This window comes from Oryctolagus cuniculus, chromosome 7 (assembly GCF_051225735.1).
Source record: "Oryctolagus cuniculus isolate XC-2025 breed Fujian yellow rabbit chromosome 7, ASM5122573v1, whole genome shotgun sequence".
Lineage (NCBI taxonomy): Eukaryota > Metazoa > Chordata > Mammalia > Lagomorpha > Leporidae > Oryctolagus > Oryctolagus cuniculus.
In genome coordinates, this window is record NC_142873.1 from 121,573,988 (window position 1) to 121,597,993 (window position 24,006).

Here is a 24,006-nt window from a genome sequence, read left to right on the forward strand (position 1 = left end):
TTTGAAAACTACCAAACTGTAAAATCAAGGGGAAATACAAGTTGAAGACAGAGCTGTTGTTTCTTAAGTTGAGGGAACAAAATTACAAAAGGCATTAGGCACTCACTTAACTCTATATGGAGAACACCCTTCTTAAGCTAGGTGAGAGATGAGGAAGAGCATTAGGATGGGCTTACCAGGTCATTTAAAGATTAAAAAGAGAGGAAAAAGACATTTAGGAAGCAAGCCAGTAAAAGAAATTTTTTCTGACTAGGTACATGAATCTAAGGCAACCATATCAAAGATACGCTACCTATTACTCTAGCATGAAGCTGGTGGCAAAATATCTCAGACATTTTAAACCTAAAGATGTGTATAAAAAATATGATAGTTAACCAAACAAGTTAAAAACAAACCTCCCAAATCTCTTCAGATCTGAAATCCAAGATACTTTCATTAATTCTGCGCATTGTTAGGGGAAGAAAATTTGGGAACAAATGTAAAGATTTGTTTTATTTCTACTAGGGGAAGAAGGTAGATAAATAGAATTGTTTTCCAATTTGCTCTCCACTGTATACAAACATACACACACGCATACATACACATACATACACTGAAAATACCCCAACAACAACAACAACAAAAAGCCAAAAAAAAAAAAAAAAAAGAATCAAACCCAAAACACCCTCAAACTGCACCAGTACTTCATATTTTGACCAAAAGAATAGATCCTGGGAGGAAGTGCAAAATGCAAAATCAAATGACCGAACAATGCTGAACAAACAGCATTATTAATATACAAAATATTTATATTACTGAACTAGTAACAGGTGATGTTCTCTGTGTCTGTAAAACTTTGGAACCACATAGCTGATTTGTTAAATCTAGTCCATGCTAGCTTCCAAAAACCAAAAATGAATTTAGTTAGCTTCATTCTTTGATGCTTCATCAAAATTTTCTACAAGATCTGAAAAAGAAAAAAGTAAATTAGTCAAAGAATAGAAAAAAAAGGAAAAAGTAAATAGAATTCCTAACTTTAAATCCCAATAAAAACAAAACTGTTGCAACTACAGTAAGCCTGAAAATATATAGAAAAAGCAGAAATGAACTTGTGACATTTCACTAAGAATGATTCACTTATCTGCTTATAACAACAAAAACCTAAAAATCATTCGTGCAATGAGTTCAATGAGATAAATAGGATACTAAAAATCTTAAAAGAAATGTCACTTACCTGGAACATCATCATCTTCCTCATCAATGTCTTCTGGTTTTGGTGCTTTGCTATCCAACACTATAAAAAGTTTATTTTAATATTAGACAGTGAGAAGAAAAACCCTTTCAGAACACTTGTAATGTCTTATCCCCTTTTTCTGTCTAGATTGCATATAGTCACTCAAAAAAAATCTAAATACTGTCAAATCTGAAATGCCTTTTATGTATTTTTGGTTAGATTATCACTAAAAAAAAATTTTTTTTTTTTAAATTTTTAGACAGGCAGAGTGGACAGTGAGAGAGAGAGACAGAGAGAAAGGTCTTCCTTTTGCCATTGGTTCACCTTCCAATGGCCGCCGCGGCCGGTGCGCTGCGGCCGGCGTACCGCGCTGATCCGATGGCAGGAGCCAGGTGCTTCTCCTGGTCTCCCATGTGGGTGCAGGGCCCAAGTACTTGTGCCATCCTCCACTGCACTCCTGGGCCACAGCAGAGAGCTGGACTGGAAGAGGGGCAACCGGGACAGAATCCAGCGCCCCAACTGGGACTAGAACCCGGTGTGCCAGCGCCGCTAGATGGAGGATTAGCCTATTGAGCCGCGGCACCGGCCGACTATCACTAAAATTAATAAAACCTTATATATTAGATACACATTAAACATAGCTGGCAATTTGTACAGCAAAGGAAAAATTTACATGCAAAATAGAATAACAGATGAGTTTGAATAAGATGTCAGTAAATTTATAGTAACCATATTTTTCAAATAGTAATATTTAAATTTTTCCCCCATTTCTTTTAGTGTAAGACAGCATCTAACTATGTAATATAGGCAATGGGAAATAATTTAGGTTATTTGATTTAGGGGCAATCAGGCACATATGAAACAGGACTATCTTGGACATTCAGAACTTACGGTTACAATATATATAGCACAATCAACAATATTTAACAAAATGTAGATTTGTGATAACACTGTTTTCACTATCAGAAGTGAATATCAAATTAACTGTTTAAAAATGTGACTTACAGAACCTGGCACTTTTCCATTTAGGTAATTACTGCTCAACTTACTGTATTACTACCAAAATATATCTGAATATTCTATATGACAACACTACATAATGATTAAAAAAACAGACAAAATTTTACGAACCACAGAAGTAACTTTATAGAAAGTAAGATAATTGCACAGAGGCAAACCCTTCCAATTTCAGATGGGAAACCTTTTTAAATTACTAGTTTCTTTAATTAAGGTGGGAAGGGAAAGAGGTACTAAGCTGAAACACTTACCTTGCCGCGGGAACTGTTCAGCTAACTTCCTAAGGCTTGTTAAGCTGTCAGCACCAAGCTGACTTAATATTCCGGGAAGCATTTCTGTGATTGGCTTGGCTTCTGCATGACCAGTAATTGCAAAGGTGTTGGCTGAGAGGGAAGCTTGGACTTTGGGATTGTTGAAATGAATAACTGTCCCGTCATCTTTAATCATGTTCACCTGTATGATCACAGAAGAAAAATGTACTTAACATGCTATGTATGACTAAAACAGTATCTTTTAAAAATCAATTCAATTATTATTTTTCAATTGGTATTTATGTAATCCCAATATTAGCTAAGCAGTGGACATGGGTGGAAAAGACCCTAGCAATAAATATAATGGTGTAGATAGCACACATTACTAGGTCAAGAAATAGTCATTTATTATTACAATTTAGATTTCTAATTCCGACTTTTGCAAGAAGAAACTTCATGCTCCCCTCTTAAAAAAAAAAAAAAAAAAAAAAAAGGAATTACCAGCCAGAACCAGTCTCTTATTGAAATTATCCACTTTCTTACTCAATTTACACTATCAAAGAAGACAATACAATTATCATTTGGTGGGGTGGCATCTTACAGAGGACAGGTTGTATATAAGGGGGAAATAGTATATAGTAAAAATGACCACTGAAAATCCATAAAGAACACTCAGAAATTTAATCAGTCAAGTGTTTTGCTCCTTTGAACACTTAGCAAATTCCCAAAAATTTCCACTTGTACTCAACATATCATTTTTGCTGGGGACTTCTTTGTCATTTCCCCTAATTCTTAGGTGAAGCTTGTCAACCATCTTCAATAACCCTTGTACATATCAACCTTTCCCACCCACCTGCCTGGCCACCCTTAAAATCATCCTCACATTCTTTCTATGGTTTTCCCCAATAAGGACTGACCAACATATAGTCCACTGCCTGGGACTTACTAAAATGGAAAATTGAACATGTGCTATTTAAATTATCATTTTTCTCTCTCACTCACGTTCTTTCTCTGTTTTTCTTTCTTTCTTTTTTTTTTTTTTTTTTAGTAGAGCTGAATTTGCAAGAATTAAATGTGCAAATAATGTGATTCCACTGTGTAGTTGATTCCTCTGGGTAAGTTACCTTGGTGGTAACATGCTTATTATATAAAAAGTTGGGAGAGTTAATTCTTGGCTACTTTAGAAGCATTTCATGATCCATCCAAAAACTGCCCTTGTCACAATCAAGCGAGATGCTGAGTGTTCTCCATGGTCAGTGGGAAGTGGGCTTTTCTTCCTCAGAGGTGATCACCACCACTGACAGCACCAGAAGGGAGGGGGAAGAAAGGGGCTTCTAGGTTTCAGGCAAGACCTGGAACACAGAGAAAATAAAGGCACACCCCTAGCAAATTATAACTAAACCCCACAAATACTTCCCCCATTTTTTTTTCTGACAGAAATCACTATTTAAATTCTATACTTTTCCTTCTTTTGGCTCTGTACTTAAGGTTCTATTAAGTATATTATACATAGTAAGCATTCATCAATCTAGGTGTTCTAAACAAATGGCATTGTGAGATAATTTATATGAACTTTTAAAAAAGATAAATTATATAATTCTGAAGACACAAAAATTATAATTTTGGTAAAAAGTTAAAGTAGCTGAAAGTCTGGGGAAGGGAGGCCTTGAAAAGGAAGTGACATCATGGATAATAAACGGGATGTTGCTCTGGAGCTATCTAAGAATCACATTATTTCAGTACGGGAGGAAAATAAAGAAATGGTAGGACTATATGTTCCAAATCAAGCTCAGACCACATGGTTTAATAAAGGATTTTTTTTTTTTTTTTTGACAGGCAGAGTTAGACAGTGAGAGAGAGAGCCAGAGAGAAAGGTCTTCCTTCCGTTGGTTCACCCCCCAAATGGCCGCCACGGCCAGTGCTGCGCCGAGCCAAAGCCAGGAGCCAGGTGCTTCCTCCTGGTCTCCCATGCGGGTGCAGGGCCCAAGGACCTGGACCATCTTCCACTGCCTTCCTGGGCCACAGCAGAGAGCTGGACTGGAAGAGGAGCAACCGGGACAGAACCGGTGCCCCAACTGCAGGACTAGAACCCGGTGTGCCGGCACTGCAGGCGGAGGATTAGCCTAGTGAGCCACGGCACCAGCCTTAATAAAGGAATTCTGTAACACTTCCAGGCACGAAGAGTCTCAAATACTGGAATTTGATTTACAGACACTGAAGTCATAAGAGACTTGAAATCAATATTGTTCCAATATATTCAGGTTATATATTTATTGAACTTTAGAGGTCTTCCAGCTCAAATAATTTTCATTAAAGACATAAAGATAAAGGGCCAGCATTGTGGCATAGCGGATAAAGCTGCCGCCTGCAACACTGGCATCCGATATGGACACTGGTTCCTGACTGTTCCACTTCCAATTCAGCTCCCTGCTAATGGTTTGGGAAAAGCAGCGGAAGATGGTTCAAATGTCTGGGCCCCTGCCATGCACGTGGGAAACCTGGATGAAGCTCCTGGCTTTGGCCTGGCCCAGTGCTGGCCATTGTGGCCATGTGGGAAGTGAACCACCAGATGGAAGATCTGTCCCCTCCACCCTGTGACTTTCAAAAACAAATAAATAAACCTTAGGGGGCTGGCACTGTGGCATAGTGGGTAAGGCCACCACCTGAAGTGCTGGCATCCCATATGGGCGCCAGTTCAAGTCCTGGCTACTCCACTTCCAATCCAGCTCTCTGCTATGGCCTGCAAAGGCAGCAGAAGATGGCCTAAGTCCCTGGACTCCTGCACCCATGTGAGACACTGGGAAGAAGCTCCTGGCTCCTAGCTTTAGATCAGCACAACTCCAGTCATTGCGGCCAACTGGGGAGTGAACCAACGGATGGAAGACCTCTCTCTCTCTCTCTGCCTTTTCTTCTCTCTCTCTGTAACCCTGACTTTCAAATAAATAAATAAATAAATCTTAGAGAGAGGGAGAGAAAGAGCTCTTAAGTTCAGAAACATTATGAACTGTGACTTTCAAGTAAAATAAATAAATCTTAAAAAAAAAGAAAAGAAATATACCGAAGGACAAGTATGTTGATTAAATAGAAACTGAGGACTTGAATCTGTGTTTCCCAACTTGCTGTTTAGCTTCCTTCCTACTATGTGACTCTCATGCTGAAAACATTTATTTGCTTATAAAAATTCAATTCCACAGCCCTTTGAGAACTTGCCACATAATTATTTATCTCAGACATAGGCCAATGGAGAATACAGAAGAAAAACAGTGCAGATATATGGATAGTACATACAAAGGTGCTTCAAAAACTCAATGCATCTTACTGGCTTCAAAATTAGGAAGAGGCTAACATGGTGCCAAGAACAACACACAAATCCATGGATTTCTCTGTATTCAGGCTTCTTTTCCATAGACTTTAAATGTTAAATCATATTTTACAACCTAATAATTTTTTTTAGTTTGAAACAGGAGTATCTATTTTTTAAGTTTGGTGTGAAAAACAAGATGAATTACATCTTGGATTGTGAAATCAAAATAAATTTATTCAAGATTATTTTAAATAAGGTATCATAAAAGATGCACTTCACAAATAGGTTCAGAAAAGGGTAAAGATTTTTAGAATTTATAGAATTAAATACTATAAATCAAAAAGGATAGACTATTTCTATCTAACAGACCTTTCTTCCTGCTGAGCAAATGATACGGTTGTATGAGAACCCTGGGCAAAAGCTGTTAGAAACTATCAAGTGAAGAATTGTTTTGCTGAACAAAATCAGTTAGACATTTCCACTGTCCTTTTAGGAAGAAGGACAGGAAAGTTGTTTAATTAAAGCAAACTCTATGTATATCATAAGGAAACTTTAGTACTTTCAGTGATTTTATGCTTTTTGGTTTAAGCAAGCCATACAAATGTACAGTATAAGAACAAGGAGCAAACACGTAAACAAAGACTACTGATTAACTACTATACTAGCACCTAGGTTCCTTTTCCAAATAAACATCTTCCCTATGTCAAAATGTTTTTTCCACTTAAAAGTAGCTAAAGATAAAGGATGTTATTTAAGCTATGGAGGATGCATTTTGAGACTTTTAATATAAAACAGGGTTCCCTTGCTCTTAACTGTCTGCTCTAACAACACTATCATGCCGGGGCCGGCGCTGTAGTATAGTGGGTAAAGCTGCAGTGCTGGCATCCCATATGGGTGCTGGTTCGAGTCCTGGCTGCTCCACTCCAGATCCAGCTCTCTGCTGTGGCCTGGGAAAGCAGTACAAGATGGCCTAAGTCCTTGGGCCCTTGCACCCACGTGGGATGCCTGGGAAGAAGCTCCTTGCTTTGGATCGGCGCAGCTCGGGTCATTGCGGCCAACTGGGGAGTGAACCAGTGGATGGAAGACCTCTTTCTCTGCCTCTCCTTCTCTCTCAGTATAACTCTTTCAAATAAATAAAAATCTTTAAAAAATAAAATAAAAAAAAAAAACTACCATTTCTGGTGGTCGGCAGAAAATACTTTCAGTGTATTGTATTTACATTTATTTGCCATTTTCACTGTTTAGACCATTTCCTGCTTCTCACACTGCAAATTCCCATTTATTTAAGATTCAGGTTAGATGATTCTTTCTCCATGATAACTTACAGTGGTTTATGTACCTACTGTACTTCGTAGATATATTGGTATTACACAGAATTGTACTGCAGTGTAATTGTAATTGCAAAATTTTCACCCTACTAGAAGGTAAACTCCTTGAAGTCATAGACCATGCTTTAACCTTATTAGAGTACTCTCTCAGGTGTCTAGCATACCAATAATTACTCAAATTGCTGAATGCATGGATAGCTTCTAAAATCACAGATGTTGTCAGACCTTATCTCTCCAAATGCTGTATGACAGGTCATGTCAAATTTTATAAATTTTTTTTTTTTTTGACAGGCAGAGTTAGACAGTGAGAGAGAGAGGGTCAGGGAGAAAGGTCTTCCTTTTTCTGTAGGTTCACCCACCCAAATGGCCGCTATGGCTGGTGCGCTGCGGCTGGCGCGCTGCGCCAATCCGAAGCCAGGAGCCAGGTGCTTCCTCCTGGTCTCCCATGCGGGTGCAAGGCCCAAGCACCTGGGCCATCCTCCACTGCCTTCCCAGGCCACAGCAGAGAGGAGGACTGGAAGAGGAACAACTGGGACAGAATCTGGCGCCCTGACTAGGACCAGAACCTGGGGTGCTGGCGCGCTGGCGCTGCAGGTGGAGGATTAGCTAAGTGAGCCACAGCACCGGCCATAAGAGTTATTTTATTTATTTGAAAGACAGAGTTACAGAGAGAGGTAGAGCCAGAGTGAGGGAGAGGTCTTCCATTCTGCGGGTCACTCTCCAAAAGACCACAATGGCCAGAGCTGAGCTGATCTGAAGCCAGGAGGTTCTTCCAGGTCTCCCACATGGGTACAAGGGCCCCAGCACTTGGGCCATCCTCTACTGCTTTCTCCAGAGAGGTGGATCAGAAGAGGAGCAGCCAGGACTCAAACCAGTGCCCATATGGGATGCCAGCGCGACAGGCTGGGGCTTTACATGCTGTGCCACAGCACTGGCCCCAATATTAAAGTTTAGATATGGCACAAATTAGTGCATACAATGAAGACACAGATTGTCCTGGGCTATATTTTTTGTCTGACTTTTCTGATACTTCTGACCTTTTGAAATCGGCCCAACCTCTCCTACCGAACTTGGATTCATTTAAAATTATTCTTGGCAATTGTTGGGTGGCCGGCCAATATGCTGCAGTCAAATACCTTAACTTCTGCCTTTGTTGGCCTGAGTAAGGCACATGTAATTAATCACGATAGCCTTCTATCTTCTATCTGATGACGCTGATGCTTATTTTTATTCCTACACAACAGTAAATTTTATGGCTACAGGAAATCTCAAAATTATACTTTGCTCCAGAGGTCTTGCTAATAAGTGCCCTTTCATTTTTGAGAGGTGGCCTGAATTCTTCCAGGTGATTTTTTGGTTTTCAAGTCCCTATTAGGCCAGTTAGTTCTGAGAATTAACAGTTGTCTTAAAATCAAGTTTTGTTGCCATACACATGGTTACATGCCTGCTCCTTGTTCTTGTATTGTACACAGATTATGTATATACTAGTACTTAAATACCAAGAAATTAGTCTTCCTGCATTTTAATAGGGTGAAATGATTTTTTTGTGAATAAGACACAAAAATGGGGTTTTATGAGGGTGAAGGATGTCAAATTTTGAGGATTATGGGCTTTTTGCACACACTCTCATAAGTCAGTGTTCTTCATGAATACTTCTCAGCACCTGCTTATTTCTAAAGATGAGTATGAAGCACATACTTAATGCAGGTATGAGCTAAAGCTTATACCTATAATCAGACTACATCATATGGTAGGAACACATTCTCTTATTTCTGATGGCAAGAGTCTGCTGAGACAGGAATTCTCTACAGTGATACTACAGGTAGTGTGAGTTGGTATAGCTCTTCTGAAAAGCAATCTGGCAATATGGATGAAGAGTTCCTAAAGTGGCCATACCCTTTCAACTAATAACAGCAATTTCAAAAATCTATCTAAAGGAAATAAGAAAGGAAAATAATTACTTAGGTACAGAGAAGTTCAATGTGATTTTTTTTATTATCAAAACATTAAAATGTATAATCAAGTATCGTATATTCATATATTAGAATATAGACACCCAGAATGATTTTTAATGATATAAACAATTTTTAGAATACAACCAAAAAATGTTTCTAAATATTACATCTAGTTGTAGTCTTAAGATATATTTAAATATATATATAAAATATGGGAAAGATGGGGCTGGAATTGTAGAACAGGTTTATCTACTGCTTGGAATGCTGCATCCCACATGGTGCCTGTTTGAGTCTTGGCTACTACACTGCCAATCCAGCTTTCAACTAATGCATCCTGGGAGGCAGAAGATGTTTACTGAAGTACTTGAGCTCCTTCCAGCTATCTGGGAGTTCCAGGCTCCTGGCTTTGGCCTGGTCAGGCCTGGTTGTTGCAGGCATTTGGGAGAGTGAATCAGCAGATGTAAGCTAACTTGCTCATATTCTCTCCCCCCACTTTCAAGATGAAATTAACTACTGAAAAATTAAAAAATATATATGGAAGAGAAATACATAGCTAGCAGTTCTAAGTATTCAGTTTGTGGCTGAATGTTATTAGCTTCTTTATATTTTCTATAAATCTCTAATTTTCAACAACAGCAACATATTTTGATATTGAGGGGAAGAAGTATTTTTAAAAAATAAAAGGTGTATGCCAGCAGATAAATGGATTCCATATAATGGAATATTTCAACTGTAAACAGAATAAAGTTCTGATACATGCCACAATGTGGGTGAACTTTGAAAATCTTTACATGAAGTTAAGCTAGGCACAGAAAGACAAATGCTGTATGATTCTACCTATATAAAATATCTAGACTAGGTAAACCTATAGAGTAGAAAGTAGATCAGAGGTTACTAGGTGCTGAGGAAAATGGGAACAAGGAGTTATTGTTTAATGAGTACTGAGTTTCAGTTTGGAAAGATGAAAAAAGTTCTGGGGATGGATGGTGGTGACAGTTGCATAACACTGTGAATATGAATGTAATTAACGCCCCTAAACTGTATGCTTAAAAATTGTTAAAATATAGGACCAGCGCTGTGGCGCAGTATGTTAGTCCTCCACCTGCAGTGCCAGCATCCCAAACGGGCACCGCTTCTAGTCCTGGCTGCTCCTTTTCTGATCCAGCTCTCTGCTATGGCCTGGGAAAGCAGTGGAAGATGGCCCAAGTACTTGGGTCCCTGCACCCATGTGGGAGACCCAGAGGAACCTCTTGGCTTTGGATGGGCCCAGCTCCAGCTGTTGTGGCCATTTGGTGAGTGAACCAGTTGATGGAAGACCTTTCTGTCTCTCCCTGTAACTCTCTGTAACTCTACCTCTCAAATAAATAAAATCTTTTTTAAAAAAATGGTTAAAATAACAAATTTTATGTCATAGTAATAAAAACACACAGCAGGGCCTTAGAAAATAAGGTTGCTGTGGAATGATAACATGAATGGATGCTTCCTTTTACTTCTGTGTTCAGTGGTACCCATGTATTGGCACCTGAGGCTCTGGTTGGAGGAAGAAGGAACTGTGCAAACGGTCAACCATTTTAGGTCATCCTTCTGTACAGCTGGCTCAAGGAAAAATAAGAACTAGGAAGAGGAAAATGTGATCATTCAAATTCATGTGTACAATTATAAAATTTATGTTCCTGGACTTGAGCTTTCTCCTGAGCCCCAGCTCTCTTTGGTTAACTTCTTGCAGAACAATTCTACCTACAATCATCATTATCTCTTAAACTTAATAGGTTCCAGACAAGCTCATCATGGGGAGTCAGCGTGCTGTAGATTATAAACAATGAATAAACTCAGTCCTTGCTGGTAAGTCTTAATAATTACTGAAAACAGTCTACTTGGTTAATAAATAAGCATTATATACCACAATGTGAGATAGTAATAAAAAACATATATAGCAAACAATTTATGCTAATTTAGTGGAAGAACTAAACAACAGTGAGTAATTATGCCTAGAAAGACAGAGGTTTCATAAAGGCAGAATTAAACCCTAATTAAGACAGGAACTGTCCTCTAAATATAATAGCAAATGTCTATGAAGCACATTGAACAATTACAACGTCTGAATCACAGAATGTTTTCAGTGACAAATCTGATCAAATCAACTGTCCCCAAGAAATGAAAACATATGCAACTGTCAATAGATTAATGTTCTGAGAAGAAAGGGGACAGTATGGTTACTATATTCTACTAGATTACCAAATAAGCACATTCAAATATTTTCAAGTGTCATATAAAAGATTTTTAAAATTCTGGTTCTAGGGGTAGGGGTTTAGCATAGCAGTTAAGATCCTCATGTACAGGGGCTGACCATGTGGCACAGTAGGCTAAGTCTCTGCCTGCTGCACTAGCATCCCATATGGGCACTGGTTCATGTCCCAGCTGCTCCTCTTCCTATCCAGCTCTCTGCTATGGCCTGGAAAAGCAGCGGAAGATGGCCCAAGTGCTTGGGACCCTACAGAAGAAGCTCCTGGCTTCAGATTGGCCCAGTTCCAGCTGTTGTAGCCATTTGGAGAGTGAACCAAGGGATGGAAGATCTCTGTGTCTCTCTCTCTAATTCTACCTTTAAAATAAATAAATAAATTTTTAAAACAAACCAAAAAAAGACACTCGTGTCCCCCATCAGAGTGCCTGGCTTCAATTCCTGGCTGTGGCTCCTGACTCCACTTTCTTGCTAATGCAGATCCCACAAGGTAGCCAGGATGGCTCAAGTAAATGGGTTCCTGCCACTCACAAGGGAGACGTGGATTGAGTTTCTGGTTGTCCACTTTGGTCCCAGCCCAGTCTCAAGCATTGTGGACATCTGGGGAATGAACCAGCAAATAGGAGGCTCTCTTTCTCTGTCCTCAAATAAATATTTTAAAAGGCATCTATAGCAATTTCGTTCTGGATTATATTATGCAAGTTGGCCTAAGAATTCCTTCCCTCCTAAAACCTAGTTAGTTATTTACTTGGCCTTTGCATGAAATAATCTATGATATTCCCTAACCCCTCAAGTTTTTGACAGCTTTGGATTTCTCTTTGGTGAAATGTGAAAAACACATAGGATTATAATTGATTATACCAAATCAACAAACGATTGAGTACTTAAAAAAAAAAACAACTGAGAAGTCTGTGTTAACCAAACAGTCCTTCAGTTTTTAGTTTCTAAAGAGGATATAAATTAAGCTTTGGCGGGGGCGGGGGGGGGGGGAAGCAGGAGAGCACTTTCTATTGGTTTGACATTGTGAAGGTCAAAGCAAGCACTGCAATTAAGTTTTGTTCTACAACAATGGCAATGGTATCCTTTCTTTTCAAAAGTTTTTGCCTGCTTCTCTTAAAACTGCTGAAAATAAAAAGGTAGTGTGTATTCCACAGTTCAGCATTTTCTAGCAGACTTAAAATATTCCAAAGTAAAAATAACAACATTGTAATTAATGTTTCCTCTAGTCTAAAACATACACATTTTTTTCATATCTTACTGTTTTAGAAAACCATACCTGTTTTCATCTACACATTTAATACAGTAAATTGTTTTTCCCCTCAAGAAATTGTTTTTAACCCAAAAGTATGTGAGCAAGCCAGGTTATATATAGTATATTTGATGTTTCTGAACAAAAATACTTTATTATCTAAAAACGATTATATAAAGTACAAATATCTTGGTTTTCAAAAAGAAAAGTAAGTTTACAAAGAAGGAATAAAGAAAAAAGTAAAAATCTTGGGACCCGCACTATGGCACAGCAGGTTAAGCCACCACATGCAGCACCGGCATCCCATATGGACCATGGTTCGAGTCCTAGCTGTTCCACTTGCAATCCAGCTCCCTGTTAATATCCAGGGAAGGCAGTGAAAGATGGTCCAAGTGTTTGGGCTCCTGCTCCCACATGGGAGACCCAGAAGAAGCTCCTGGTTCCTGGCTTTGGCCTGGCCCAGCCCTGGCTGTTGTGGCTATCTGGGGAGCGAACCAGTGGATGGAAACTGTGTGTGTGTGTGTGTGTGTGTGTGTGTGTGACTCTTTCAAATTAAGAAAAAAAAAGTAAATGTTTTCATCTTAGGTTCAAATATACAGAAACTTTGCAATTAATACCTTGTATTGCTAATTACTCTATGTATACTTTATTCAACTAGTCAGTGTGGGATGGAAGAAAACACAACTGGGAAAGATTAAGGAGAGGAACAGGAAGTAGTGAGAATGATACATGTATCTATCATGAACCCAGGAATTCTGTGTGATGTTTTGGGGGCTGTGAGTCCTCAAAAAATTGGAATTGCAGTGATAATACTAACACAAAAGAAACCACAATACAGTTTAAAAAGTGCTGAATACACAGCTTTGTGGGAGCACTTAACCCTTCTTTGCACAAACATATAGATGCTACCAGGAAGCCTTCTGGGAGGAAATAATGCTTACATTAAGACAAAGGGGGGAGGGGCACTGCTTGCAGTGTCAGCATCCAATACGGGTGCTGGTTTGAGTCCCGGCTGCTCCATTTCTGATCCAGCTCTCTGCTGTGGCCTGAGAAAGCAGCAGAAGATGGCCCTAGCCCTTGGGCCCCTGCACCTGCATGGGAGACCCGGAAGAAGCTCCTGGCTCCTGGCTTCAGATTGGTGTAGCTCCGGCCATTGTGGCAAATTGGGGAGTGAACCAGCAGATGGAAGACCCCTCCCTCCCTCTCTCTCTGCCTTTCCTTCTCTCTCTGTGTAACTCTGACTTTCAAATAAACAAATAAATCTTAAAAAGAAAAAAAAAAGACACACACACACAAAAAACGGAAAACAGCAATGTCCTTGATAATACTGATGGGGACTTCTTTTATCTATAAAGCTGTAAGTAATGAATTCTGCATGATATAAGCTCAGTAGTAAAGGCTATAAGGCTGATATACCTCTTAATTTACCTTTTTTCCATTGGCAGGGGTGGCAGAGGTTGAGGGAGAGAAGGTATGAAGGGGAGAGGAAAAGGCCAAGAACAAGTATAAGAAAATCTAACTGAAAAGAATAAAAGCAGGATAAATTAATAAATCATATGAACCCTGGTTTTGACACACCTTAGTTCAAACCTGGAATTCCAGCAGCTACTAGCTATGTGATCTTGGGTAGTACCTAACTCTCAGCCTCAGTGTCCTCTTCTACTACACAGAGCTACCAAGTCCAAGGGATATTATGAAGCTGAAATGGGATAATATTTCTTTATATGTCTAGTTGTCCAATTAGTTCTCCCACCAGATTATAAACGACAAGGGATGGAAACCATAAATATTTTCTGTATCACTGTTTAGTAAGTCTATGGCAAATGCCTGGCACACGTTAGACATTCAGTGGGTGCTAACATTAAGTTCTTTATTGTGACAATTTTAATTACAACAATTCCATAACCTCTGCACAGCACTGCAAGTTTGATTATATTCCCAAGAGATCAGAGATTATTAACTGGTTCCTTATCTCACTGTTAAACATTTATAAAATGAATACCCCCTTCTACTAAAACTTTTATTAATCTAAGAGCCACGAAGCCTTCCAAATATGAACAAAAACAAACATTTAGAAAAGCATGCCCTCGGAGACATTACATAGTTAAATCTATACGGAAAGGAAGGTATGAATATAATTTTTGACCTAACTCCAAAAGAAATTTCTCAACCAAGGGTGATTTTGCCTCCAAGGGGCAAATGACAAAATCTACATTTTTGACTGTTACAACTGGGGGATGAGAGTGTTACTGGCATCAAGTGGGTAGAGGCCATGGCTACACATCTTAGAATGCAGGATAGCTCCCACAACAAGAATTATCTAATACAGAACGCCAACGGTGTTCAGGTTGGGTTTAAAGGAACTGGAACACAGAAATGTAAAAATATAGAATTGCATAAACCTTTATGAGTAGGTTAAGTTTAACAGAGTTCATGTCTATTTCTGCAAATTACTTATTTTTACCAAGTTTTAGACTTTTTAAGATATGTGAAGGGACTTAGGGCTTTTTTTTGGCTAAAATATATTACAGATTAAGAAAACAAGCTCTCTCCCCTTTTCTCTCCTCTCCTCTCCTCTCCTCTCCTCTCTTTTCTCTCTGCCTCTCCTTCTCTCTGTGTAACTCTTTCAAATAAATAAATCTTTAAAAAAAGAAAACGAGCTCTCTGAAAAGTATTTTGTCAATGAAAATACATAAAAATTTCAAGTAGCTCAGAAAAACTGTATATAAAATGCTTAGTTTCAACACCTGCAAACAGAGTTCTTATGTTACCAGAGTAAGAATGCAGTCACATGAAGCTGAAAAACACATATGGCTTACATTTCTTACTGGTTTACTAGGACCTTTAATTTGAACATACAGATTTGAATAATGTGTTAATTTTATTCATTCATCTATGCACAGTGACAAGAACATATGGCACTTTGCCATTTTACTGTTTTCTTTGTTACTTTTTTAATTAAAATACCTACCTTCACATTATTAAATTTATGTTTTACAGCACATGTGCAAAAATAATCTATTAAAAACTATCAGGCTGTTTCACACATAGTAATGACATAACTAAATCTAACTTATGGCAGTGAAAATGAAAACATTAGTTATTATCAGAAATGGAATCTTTAGACAGAGATGTCAATGGTAAAAGATCACAAGAAGTTGATGTTATAATTTTTCTTGAGTATCTTTTAGAATAACATCTGTTTTTGGCCTCGTATTTGATAAAAATAGTATCAAAATACAATAAACTGATTTAAATATAAATTTTTGAAAAAAGTTCTGAATAAGAAATCCAAACCACCTAAAGGCTAATTGCTAGAGCTTTTCAGCTGAAATAATAATTCAAAAGGTTTTATAGAGTAGAAAAGTGTCCTCAGGGTAAAAACATCTACCTTATTTGAAGAAACCTTCTACATTATTAGAAAAATATTTTACATTAAAATTCAAGAGCAGTTCCATAATTTTGTCACATATGCAAATACCTTCAGTCTGAAAACTATGATGAAAATATATGTAACCAAAATACTAAAATAATTATTCTGATCACCAATCAATTTCACACAAAAAGTAAATTCAACAATTACAGCTTCAAAGACATCTGAATGACAACGTCAAAGACTCTTTTAAGCTATGTTGCATTTGAAAGGTCTAGACAATTACCCACATAATTTATCAATTTACGAAGTGATCATACCTCTTCAATACCAGCTATATTATTCACAGCCAGTTTTTTGAGAGAACTCTGAAGCTTTTTGTCATCAGCTGTAGCTGTTCTATGTACTACCTTCTTCTTTCTGCGAGCTGTACCCTGAAAAATAACCAAAGAAAGTGTCAGCATGTCTAGTAACTGGCAATTGCAATCAAGCTCCCTATCTGCTACAATAATCTATCTAAAATTCACATTAATAACTAATTAAATAATGACTGGTAACACTGCTCCGAGTTTTGTCAGCTTAACATAGATTTTTGAAGGTCAATTCTAGTTAGTTTTTATTCGTATCCAATATTCAGCCTTATCATTTCAATGTTTCAAAATATTGTTAATAAAACATACTCAATTTCAAGACAATTTAGTGTCCCCAATGTAGTGTACTTTAAAACATCATAAAGAATTTTTTCTTATTGTACCTACCACTCTCTGCCAATAAAGTCTAAATATGTCTTGAAACTTTAGGAATTATGGACTAATTGAGAATTAAATGATTATTATTTGAGTGTTCTAGAGTCAGAATCCAGGAATGAAAAAGATCAAGTTCATAGTTCAAGACGCACATATATTTACATGAGAAAAAAGTAAATACATATACACATATAAACAGATGACATAAAACAAGATAAAAATTATTAAGAAAACACAACAAAATACAAACACCACAATGATATGAGTGACTGGGTTGGAGCAAAGCACTATTTTACTAGTGCTTTAGACTGTCCGGGCAAAGTCCCTATGAAGAGATTGCATGATGAATTGAGAGCTACAATTAGGGGAAGAGTGATCAAAGCAGAAAGAAACAAGATTGAACTTGTCTTTTCAAGAGAGAAAGCAGGTCATTATGGCTACAGCAGAGTGAAAAATGAGAAAGGAAAATGAAATCAGAAAGATAAGCAGGGGACAATCATGTAGCCTACAATACCACAGCAAGCGTTGAAATTTATTCTAATTGCAATAGTTTTAAAAAGTTTTAAGCATGACAGTGACTTGACCTAGTTACTTATGACTGAGGTTGCTATGTAGAAAATGGACTATAATGAGACCAGTCAAGAGACTCATGCAGCAATCCCGATGAGAGATGAGGGATATGACAGTGGAGATGGTAAAAGTTCAGATTCTCAGGAGACAATGTGACTTACTGATGGATGAAGGTTATGAGAAGAGGAATCTAGTTTGATGCTTAAAATTTCTGAGCAAACAGGTAAGGAATTACACTATTTATTGAGAAAGGAAAAGTTCATTTCTACATTGATAATTTGAAACTCTAAATACATCCTTCCATTGAAAAACTATTTAAAATAATGGCTAAATTCCTGGGCCAATTTACAAAAATATAACGTGAAGTAGAGCTGAAACTAATTAAAAAGCAGCCTAAGTTCTGAGGATCAAATGAAACCAGTAGGAGCAAAGCAAAAAGACTGGAGGTTTCCATCTCTGGGTGGCTCCTGCAGTAGCACTCAGGGAATAAGCCTTAGGAAGGGGAGGTGGGGCTTCAGCCTCAGCTACTCTCATAGGAGAGGAAGAGCTCAGGCAGCAGAGGTCCTGACATCCAGCTGCTTAAGGACTTTTACTTGTGCAGTATTCAAAGACAGCTGTATTGCTGATATCTCAAGTCAAATGATCCTCGGGCATCTCAAATTTAACGTATCTGAAAGTTTATGAAACCACCAACTATTCTTCCTAATATTTTCTAAGTTTTGTGGCTGCCAGTACCACCAGATATGCAGTCCCTAAAACTAGAAATATGGGAGTCATCCGAATGTTTCTGCTTTTCATCTACCCCTCATTTTTTATTTATTTGAAAGGCAGAGGGACAGAGAGCTTTTACCTGCGGGTTCCCTTCCCAAATGCCTGAATTAGCTGGGGCTGGGCCTAGCCAAAGTCAGGAATCAGGAGCTCCACCCAAATCTCCAACATGGATGGCAGGAACCCAAGTCCTTCAGCCACCATCTGCTGCTTCATGTGTGGCAGTCATATGTGGCATGTGGTTATCCTAAAGCTAAGTGCATTATTCTCCCCTACATGCATTACGAGGCTGTTGTATATGGGATAAGATTATCCTGTTTAACTGGCTGCACATCTGCCCCTCTTATCAGTCATTACATCATGTCAATCCTAACACCTAAATTTATGTCCTACATAGTATAGCAGTAGCCTCGATTGCTGTCCTCTATGCCAATTCATATTTCACTCCACACTGCCAGCAGTCACCTTCTAGAATACCTGTAATTTCTTTAAAAAAAAAAAAAAAGATTTCATTTATTTGAAAGACAAAATTACAGAGAGGTCTTCCACTGCTGGTTCACTCCCCAAATGGCTGCAACAGCCGAAGTTCAGCCAGGAACTTCCTCCGGGTCTCCCATGTCGGTGCAGGGGCCCAAAGATTTTGCTGCCTTCCCAGGCGTATTAGCAGGGAGCTGGATCAGAAGTGAAGCAGCAAGGACTAGAACCAGCACCCATATGGGATGCCTGTGCTATAGGCCTGGGCTTTAACCTGTTGCACCACAGCACCAGCCCTTGTAATTTCCTTCTTAAAATCCTTCAATGAGGAGCAGGATATTTGTCCTAGCAGTTAAGAAACCTGCATCCCACATTAGAGTGGCTGGATTTCACTCCTAGCTCTGGCTTCTGCCGCCAGCTTTACACCAATGCAAATCCCAGAAGGCATCAGTGATGGCTCAAGTAACTGGGTCCCTGTCACCCACATGGGAGACTTGGACTGAATTCCTGGCTCCCAGCTCTGGCCCAGGCCTGGCCATTGTAGACATCTGGGTAGTGGGGTGGGGTGGGGTGGGGAAGGGATCTCATCTCTGCTTGTCAAAAAACAAAAAGCCAAAACTCTTTATTAGTTGCCCATTGCCTACAGTATAAAATCTCAAGCACTTCAGGATGGCATACAAAACCATATGGAATCCCCAACTACCTGATCATTTCATTTTTTACAACTCTCTATTCATTACATACCCAAAACTCTATCTGTACCAAATTAAGGCAAGCCATATCATCAAGCATGTTATTTCAGCACCCTGTATGCCTCTGTGTGGGAATGACAGCCCCTTGTTGCCTTCCTCCCATGAACACATTTACCTATCTAAAAATTCATGTTTATTCTTTAAACCCCATCTCACTAATGACTTCCTTGTTTCTTAGGCAAGAGAACTGTACTTCAATGTAACACTCACTAGTCTGTAATTTAAGTCTATTTTTCGCTTCCAAACTGAGCTATGTCAATAGCCGGAGATACTGAAGTGTTTTTCCATGTGCTCTGTATATAGTATGTGCTCAATCAACAGTAACTAAATGAATGAATGAATGTATCAACCACTGGTTTAAAATACCCATTAGTGATGTGCTGCGTCAAGTTCTTTCAGGTATATTTTGTGGTTCTTCAATATCCTTACTTTTTGTACCTGCACATTACATCAGGCTTGACACTACAATGTGACTAGTGTGGTTACATGAGTGTGTCATGACTCCAAGTCATATATCACTATGAACAAGGAGAAGGACAACATACTAGTCACTTCTTCTCTCTCCCACCCCATCCCCATGAGCTGTGGTTATCACAAGGTTTAATACACTGTGAGGCCTGGTACATGAATTAGTTTCCTACCTAGCCCCCTCCTTAGGTGTGAAGTGAAGACTGTTTGGCAAAGATTTTATTGGGCAAAGATAAAGGTAGAATATCCTTGCAATGGGGCCACAGCTGAAGGGAATCAAAGATTTCTGGTGTCAGAACTAGCACTTCCCTAACCTTCAGGAAAAGAAAGCTAACGTTCACATTCACTGACTTAGCAGAATAGGTGGAAATATGGGAGGGAAATGTGACAGTCAACAAAATGTACAAACAGCCTGAGAATCTCTAGTTAAACCTCTTGTAAGATAAGATAACCCTAACATCTGGTATGCCCCATGAGTCTAACATAATAGCTATTATTTATTAGGCATCTACTCTATGCCAGATACCATTTTAAGATATTTTACAAGCATTAGTCTAACCTTTAGAAGCATCTTTTGTAGGATTATTTCTATTTTGCAGATGAGAAAATGGAAGCTTAACAATGCTTGGTAACTTGTTCATGTCACACAACTAGCAGATTTCGAGAGTTAGAATTCAAAGGTGGCTATTTCTGTTGTACCATCAGAGAGAAAAAGTCTTCCAGTTACCTGCTTTAAATCTAGACACTTTCTTTCAAACTGGAATGTGGTTTGCTCTTGCTTATTGAAAAGACTTTAGATTTTCAATGACCACAAATCCAAAATAATACTACCTATTAATCATACATTCTCCTATCAGTTTTTCTTATGCCACACTCACCTTGCCCCCTATCCGGACCTGAGCCTGAAGTTTGGCTAACTTTTCTTGATTCATGCTGTTGGTAAATCTAGGGGGGGAAAAATAGATTTGTTAAAGTCACCGTTTTACCAAAATTAAAAAAAAAAACAAAAAAAAACAGTACTGCTGGTTCACTGAGCTAGTAATATGCATCAACACCATGGTCATATTGTCTGTATTCTCAATAAATATTAATAACTTGTTCTAGCTTCATAAACCAGATATATTTTAAAAGTCTAAATTAAAATAATACCACAAAGGAGTTGAATATACAAACAGAAAACAGAATGGAATTCAAAGCCACCTACAAATATTTAAAGATTCCCTCCTTAAAACATGATTCAGTAAAACCTAATTAATTATGAAATCTCTATGGGCATGCCAGGTTTTTCCCCCAAAGATTTTTACAGCAGAGAGCTGTTACTAAAGTTTATTAGCAAAACCTCCAAATACATTATTTTCTCCCAAATCATATTCTGTTGTTCTTACAAACCATAATTTTTAAAAACTGGCTGGACAAAGGAATTCAACAATAGGTTGTCTAGCTGTCAAAATATGAGCTAGTCATGTCCTTTATTCAAGGTCAGATGTTATGTTAATAACAGGGAAACAGAAGCAGATTTCCAGACATTTGGTGCTTCAGCAGCACTCCAGAATTCACTCATTACCCTGCACTGATACAGTATGCCATATTCATCAAGATTTCCTTGCATTTTGAGTGAAATGCTTCATTGCACAATCTGACAAAAACATCTCTCTGCTACAACAGTGAATTTAGAGTTAGATGGAAGACGCCTAAAAATAAGCTTTTCAAAGCTAATTTTGACTTTGAAATTTCCAAGAACATTATAAAGTCATGAATCCTAGTCTGGCCCGTGACATTCCTACTGCGGAAAAAAGTTCTTAAGTTTATAATGGGTCATAACATTCCACACTAAATAAATAAATATAAGTCAACTTAAAAGTCCTGTTTTACTTATTCAGTCAACAGATCATTACTGAGATGCAATGGAATAAGGGACGAGGTTGTTATCAATTTTTTTTTTGTCCAGTCCTCTAACCCCTGTAAAATCATCAAATGAGAAAGATACTGTTTTCTTCATTTGAGGAAGGGGGTAAAAAAAGAATCAAAGATAAATAATTACTAACCATTCTGTTTGACATTGTACTTAGATACTAACCTGTATGTATCTCTGCTTTAAGGCTAAAGTTCAGTTCCCAAATAACATTTAGAACCTATGATTCCTCACTCTTAGCACTATATCACAATCATAATATTTAAGTAGCTAAAACCACTTTTAAGAGGAAGTGAGTTCAGAGTCTAAAACAAAAAGTATTAGAAATGTACCAGTCTTAGCTCTGCCAGACTTAAATTCACTGAAGTAAATGTCAATCCCTATACTCAAGTATCCTTAAGAAAAGGACCAATATTCACTTTTCCCCAAGGGATGTGGCCATGAAGGTATTCTGGGGAAAAAAATGGGGGGGGGGGGCTAAGGAAGCTTTTGTAAAAAAAAAAAAAAAAAGCAGCTACATGAAAATATTGAAACTATACACAGGGCAAATCCTTTCTGGACTCTTCTTCCTTTTGAAGAACAGTCCTTGACAGAAGAGATGGAGGATGATACGTCAAGGCAGAGTCTTGACTCATAAAAGCAAGAACGAAATTAACTCTATATATCAACGTGTAGATGAAGAACAGATTCCACTCCAAGTGGTCAGGCCAAAAGAAGGGAGAAATCTTACTCCCGAAGAGTATCTCAGAGAAAAAGCATTTTAGGGAAGTCGGAAGCACAAGGCAGTAGGGAAAGCCGGCCGGTGACCTTTTGTCTGAGCAAGCTGGGGCATGTGTACTTCAAGCAGGAAAAAGGATCAGGCTCAGTCTAAGAGAGACGTAAAGCTCAGGATCTGAAGCAGACCTCAAAGATCTCCTGGTTTCATCCCCTACTCTTCAATCTTTACTGCACCATCACTTACATGAGGCCGTCTCAAATACCTGCTTTTTAGCAGCAAAGTGTAAATTACAAACAGTTCACCTCCATCCCAGTTTAACAGATTAGGAAGTGAGAGCTTGACAGGAAAAAGGTACCTTTCAGGGCCCAAAAGGTGGAAGTGATTTCCTAAGGCAAAGGGTCTTTCAGTACGTCGTTCTTCAAGGACTCAAGAAAGGGTGTAAGTTAAGAGGTTAATCAGTATTTACTGAGTGCCTAAGTTCCCAAGCATAGTGAAAGGCACTTTCACATACATTATGTTTGCACTGAGATAAAAGTAACTTCAACCTTTAGTCCCAACTTTTATTACGCGAGGTTTCTCCAAGAAAAAGGCACAGGTCTTGGAATCAGAAAGGCTAAGGCATCGGAAGGGTATTCTACTGTACTGAACTTGTGTTCCTCCTGCATGAGGGAAGGTGTACCACCACCTACTTCACAGGATTGTTTTGAGCGCAAAAGGCTAGATTATCAAGCACAGGGTACACAGTAATTGGCAACTATTGTTACCACTTCCGAGAGGACGGCTAAGCTAGAGTGAAAGAACGTGGGAACGGAAGTTGAAACCGCCATTCACTGGCTGTGAGCACTGCCTGTCGGTCAGTGATGTGGTTATGAAGATGGGCAAGGTAACGTTTCAAAGGGGAGGCAGACTTGTAAACAAATACTGCCATCACAAGGTGACGAGCGCGGCAAAGGAGTTCGGTCCCAACAGCTTGGAAGCTGGACGTGCTAACCTCAGTCTCCCTATCTGTAGACTGGGAGGAGCAAAAGAGATGACAGCAGGCCAGCTTTCTATAAGGCTCAAAGCTCGCAACACTGTTGTTGCGAATAATGAGCAGCAATGGCACAGAACAGGGGGCGTCCCCCGCCTTCTGGGACTGGATCTGGGAGGCAACAGCGCGGAACCGCTCGCCTCCACAGGAAGCGGTGGTGCTGGGTACCTTCCCTCAGGTGCCGACCCCCAGCTCCGCCGCCGGTAACCGACAGGCCAAACCAGCCGCCTCCGCCCCCACTCGCCGCGCCACGGCGGAAGTGGCAGTCAGAGCGGTTGGCGGGTGTCGGAAGAAGAGGGCGGGGGAAGACCGTGCGTAGCGGCCTATGGCCGTGTAGTGGCGGGACTGCCGGGGGTCTCACCTGAAGCAAGGAGGGTCCTCCAACACCAGCACGCGGCAAGAGCAAGATGGCTGCCTCAGCTAGACAGAGAAAGACGACCGCGGCGGTGGCGGCGGGAGCAGGGCCCACGTGACACAGTCGGCCCGCCTCTCCCTCTCCGGAACGGCCTATCGCGGGAGTGCAAATCCGAACTACAAAGCCCAGCGTGCTCTGCGCGTGCCTAGCTTGCTATTGGCTGCAGGTGCAGGTGGCCGCGCTGCATCCTGGAGCTCGCAGTCTCCAAAGCGTTCTATTGTGTC

The 24,006-nt window shown here is 39.2% G+C and overlaps 1 protein-coding gene across 5 annotated transcripts; it reads right to left on the bottom strand.

Moving 5' to 3' along the window:
- Nucleotides 1-465: 465 nt before the first annotated feature.
- BTF3L4 (basic transcription factor 3 like 4) lies at nt 466-23,803 on the bottom strand. 5 transcript variants are annotated; one of them, XM_089300662.1, is made up of 7 exons: nt 23,729-23,803; nt 22,693-22,723; nt 20,586-20,652; nt 16,250-16,363; nt 2,482-2,683; nt 1,214-1,273; nt 466-946 (listed from the first exon to the last, which is right to left on the bottom strand). In XM_089300662.1, exons 3-7 carry the CDS (start codon nt 20,637-20,639, stop codon nt 900-902), a joined length of 477 nt encoding a protein of 158 aa, XP_089156788.1. In that variant the 5' UTR covers nt 20,640-20,652; nt 22,693-22,723; nt 23,729-23,803; the 3' UTR covers nt 466-899. The 5 variants fall into 5 exon arrangements, with proteins under 5 accessions (XP_089156788.1, XP_002715143.1, XP_051713767.1 ...); XM_002715097.6 differs by lacking the exon at nt 22,693-22,723; XM_051857807.3 differs by lacking the exons at nt 20,586-20,652; nt 22,693-22,723.
- Nucleotides 23,804-24,006: the final 203 nt, after the last annotated feature.

Excerpts from the sequence above, each read along its gene's own strand:
- BTF3L4 (XM_002715097.6), bottom strand. The coding sequence starts at position 20,639 with ATGAATCAAGAAAAGTTAGCCAAACTTCAGGCTCAGGTCCGGATAGGG. Across the intron at positions 16,364-20,585 it reads AGGTCCGGATAGGGGGCAAG|GGTACAGCTCGCAGAAAGAA; the intron begins GTGAGTGTGGCA and ends GTTATTTTTCAG. Across the intron at positions 947-1,213 it reads GGAAGATGATGATGTTCCAG|ATCTTGTAGAAAATTTTGAT; the intron begins GTAAGTGACATT and ends TTTCTTTTTCAG.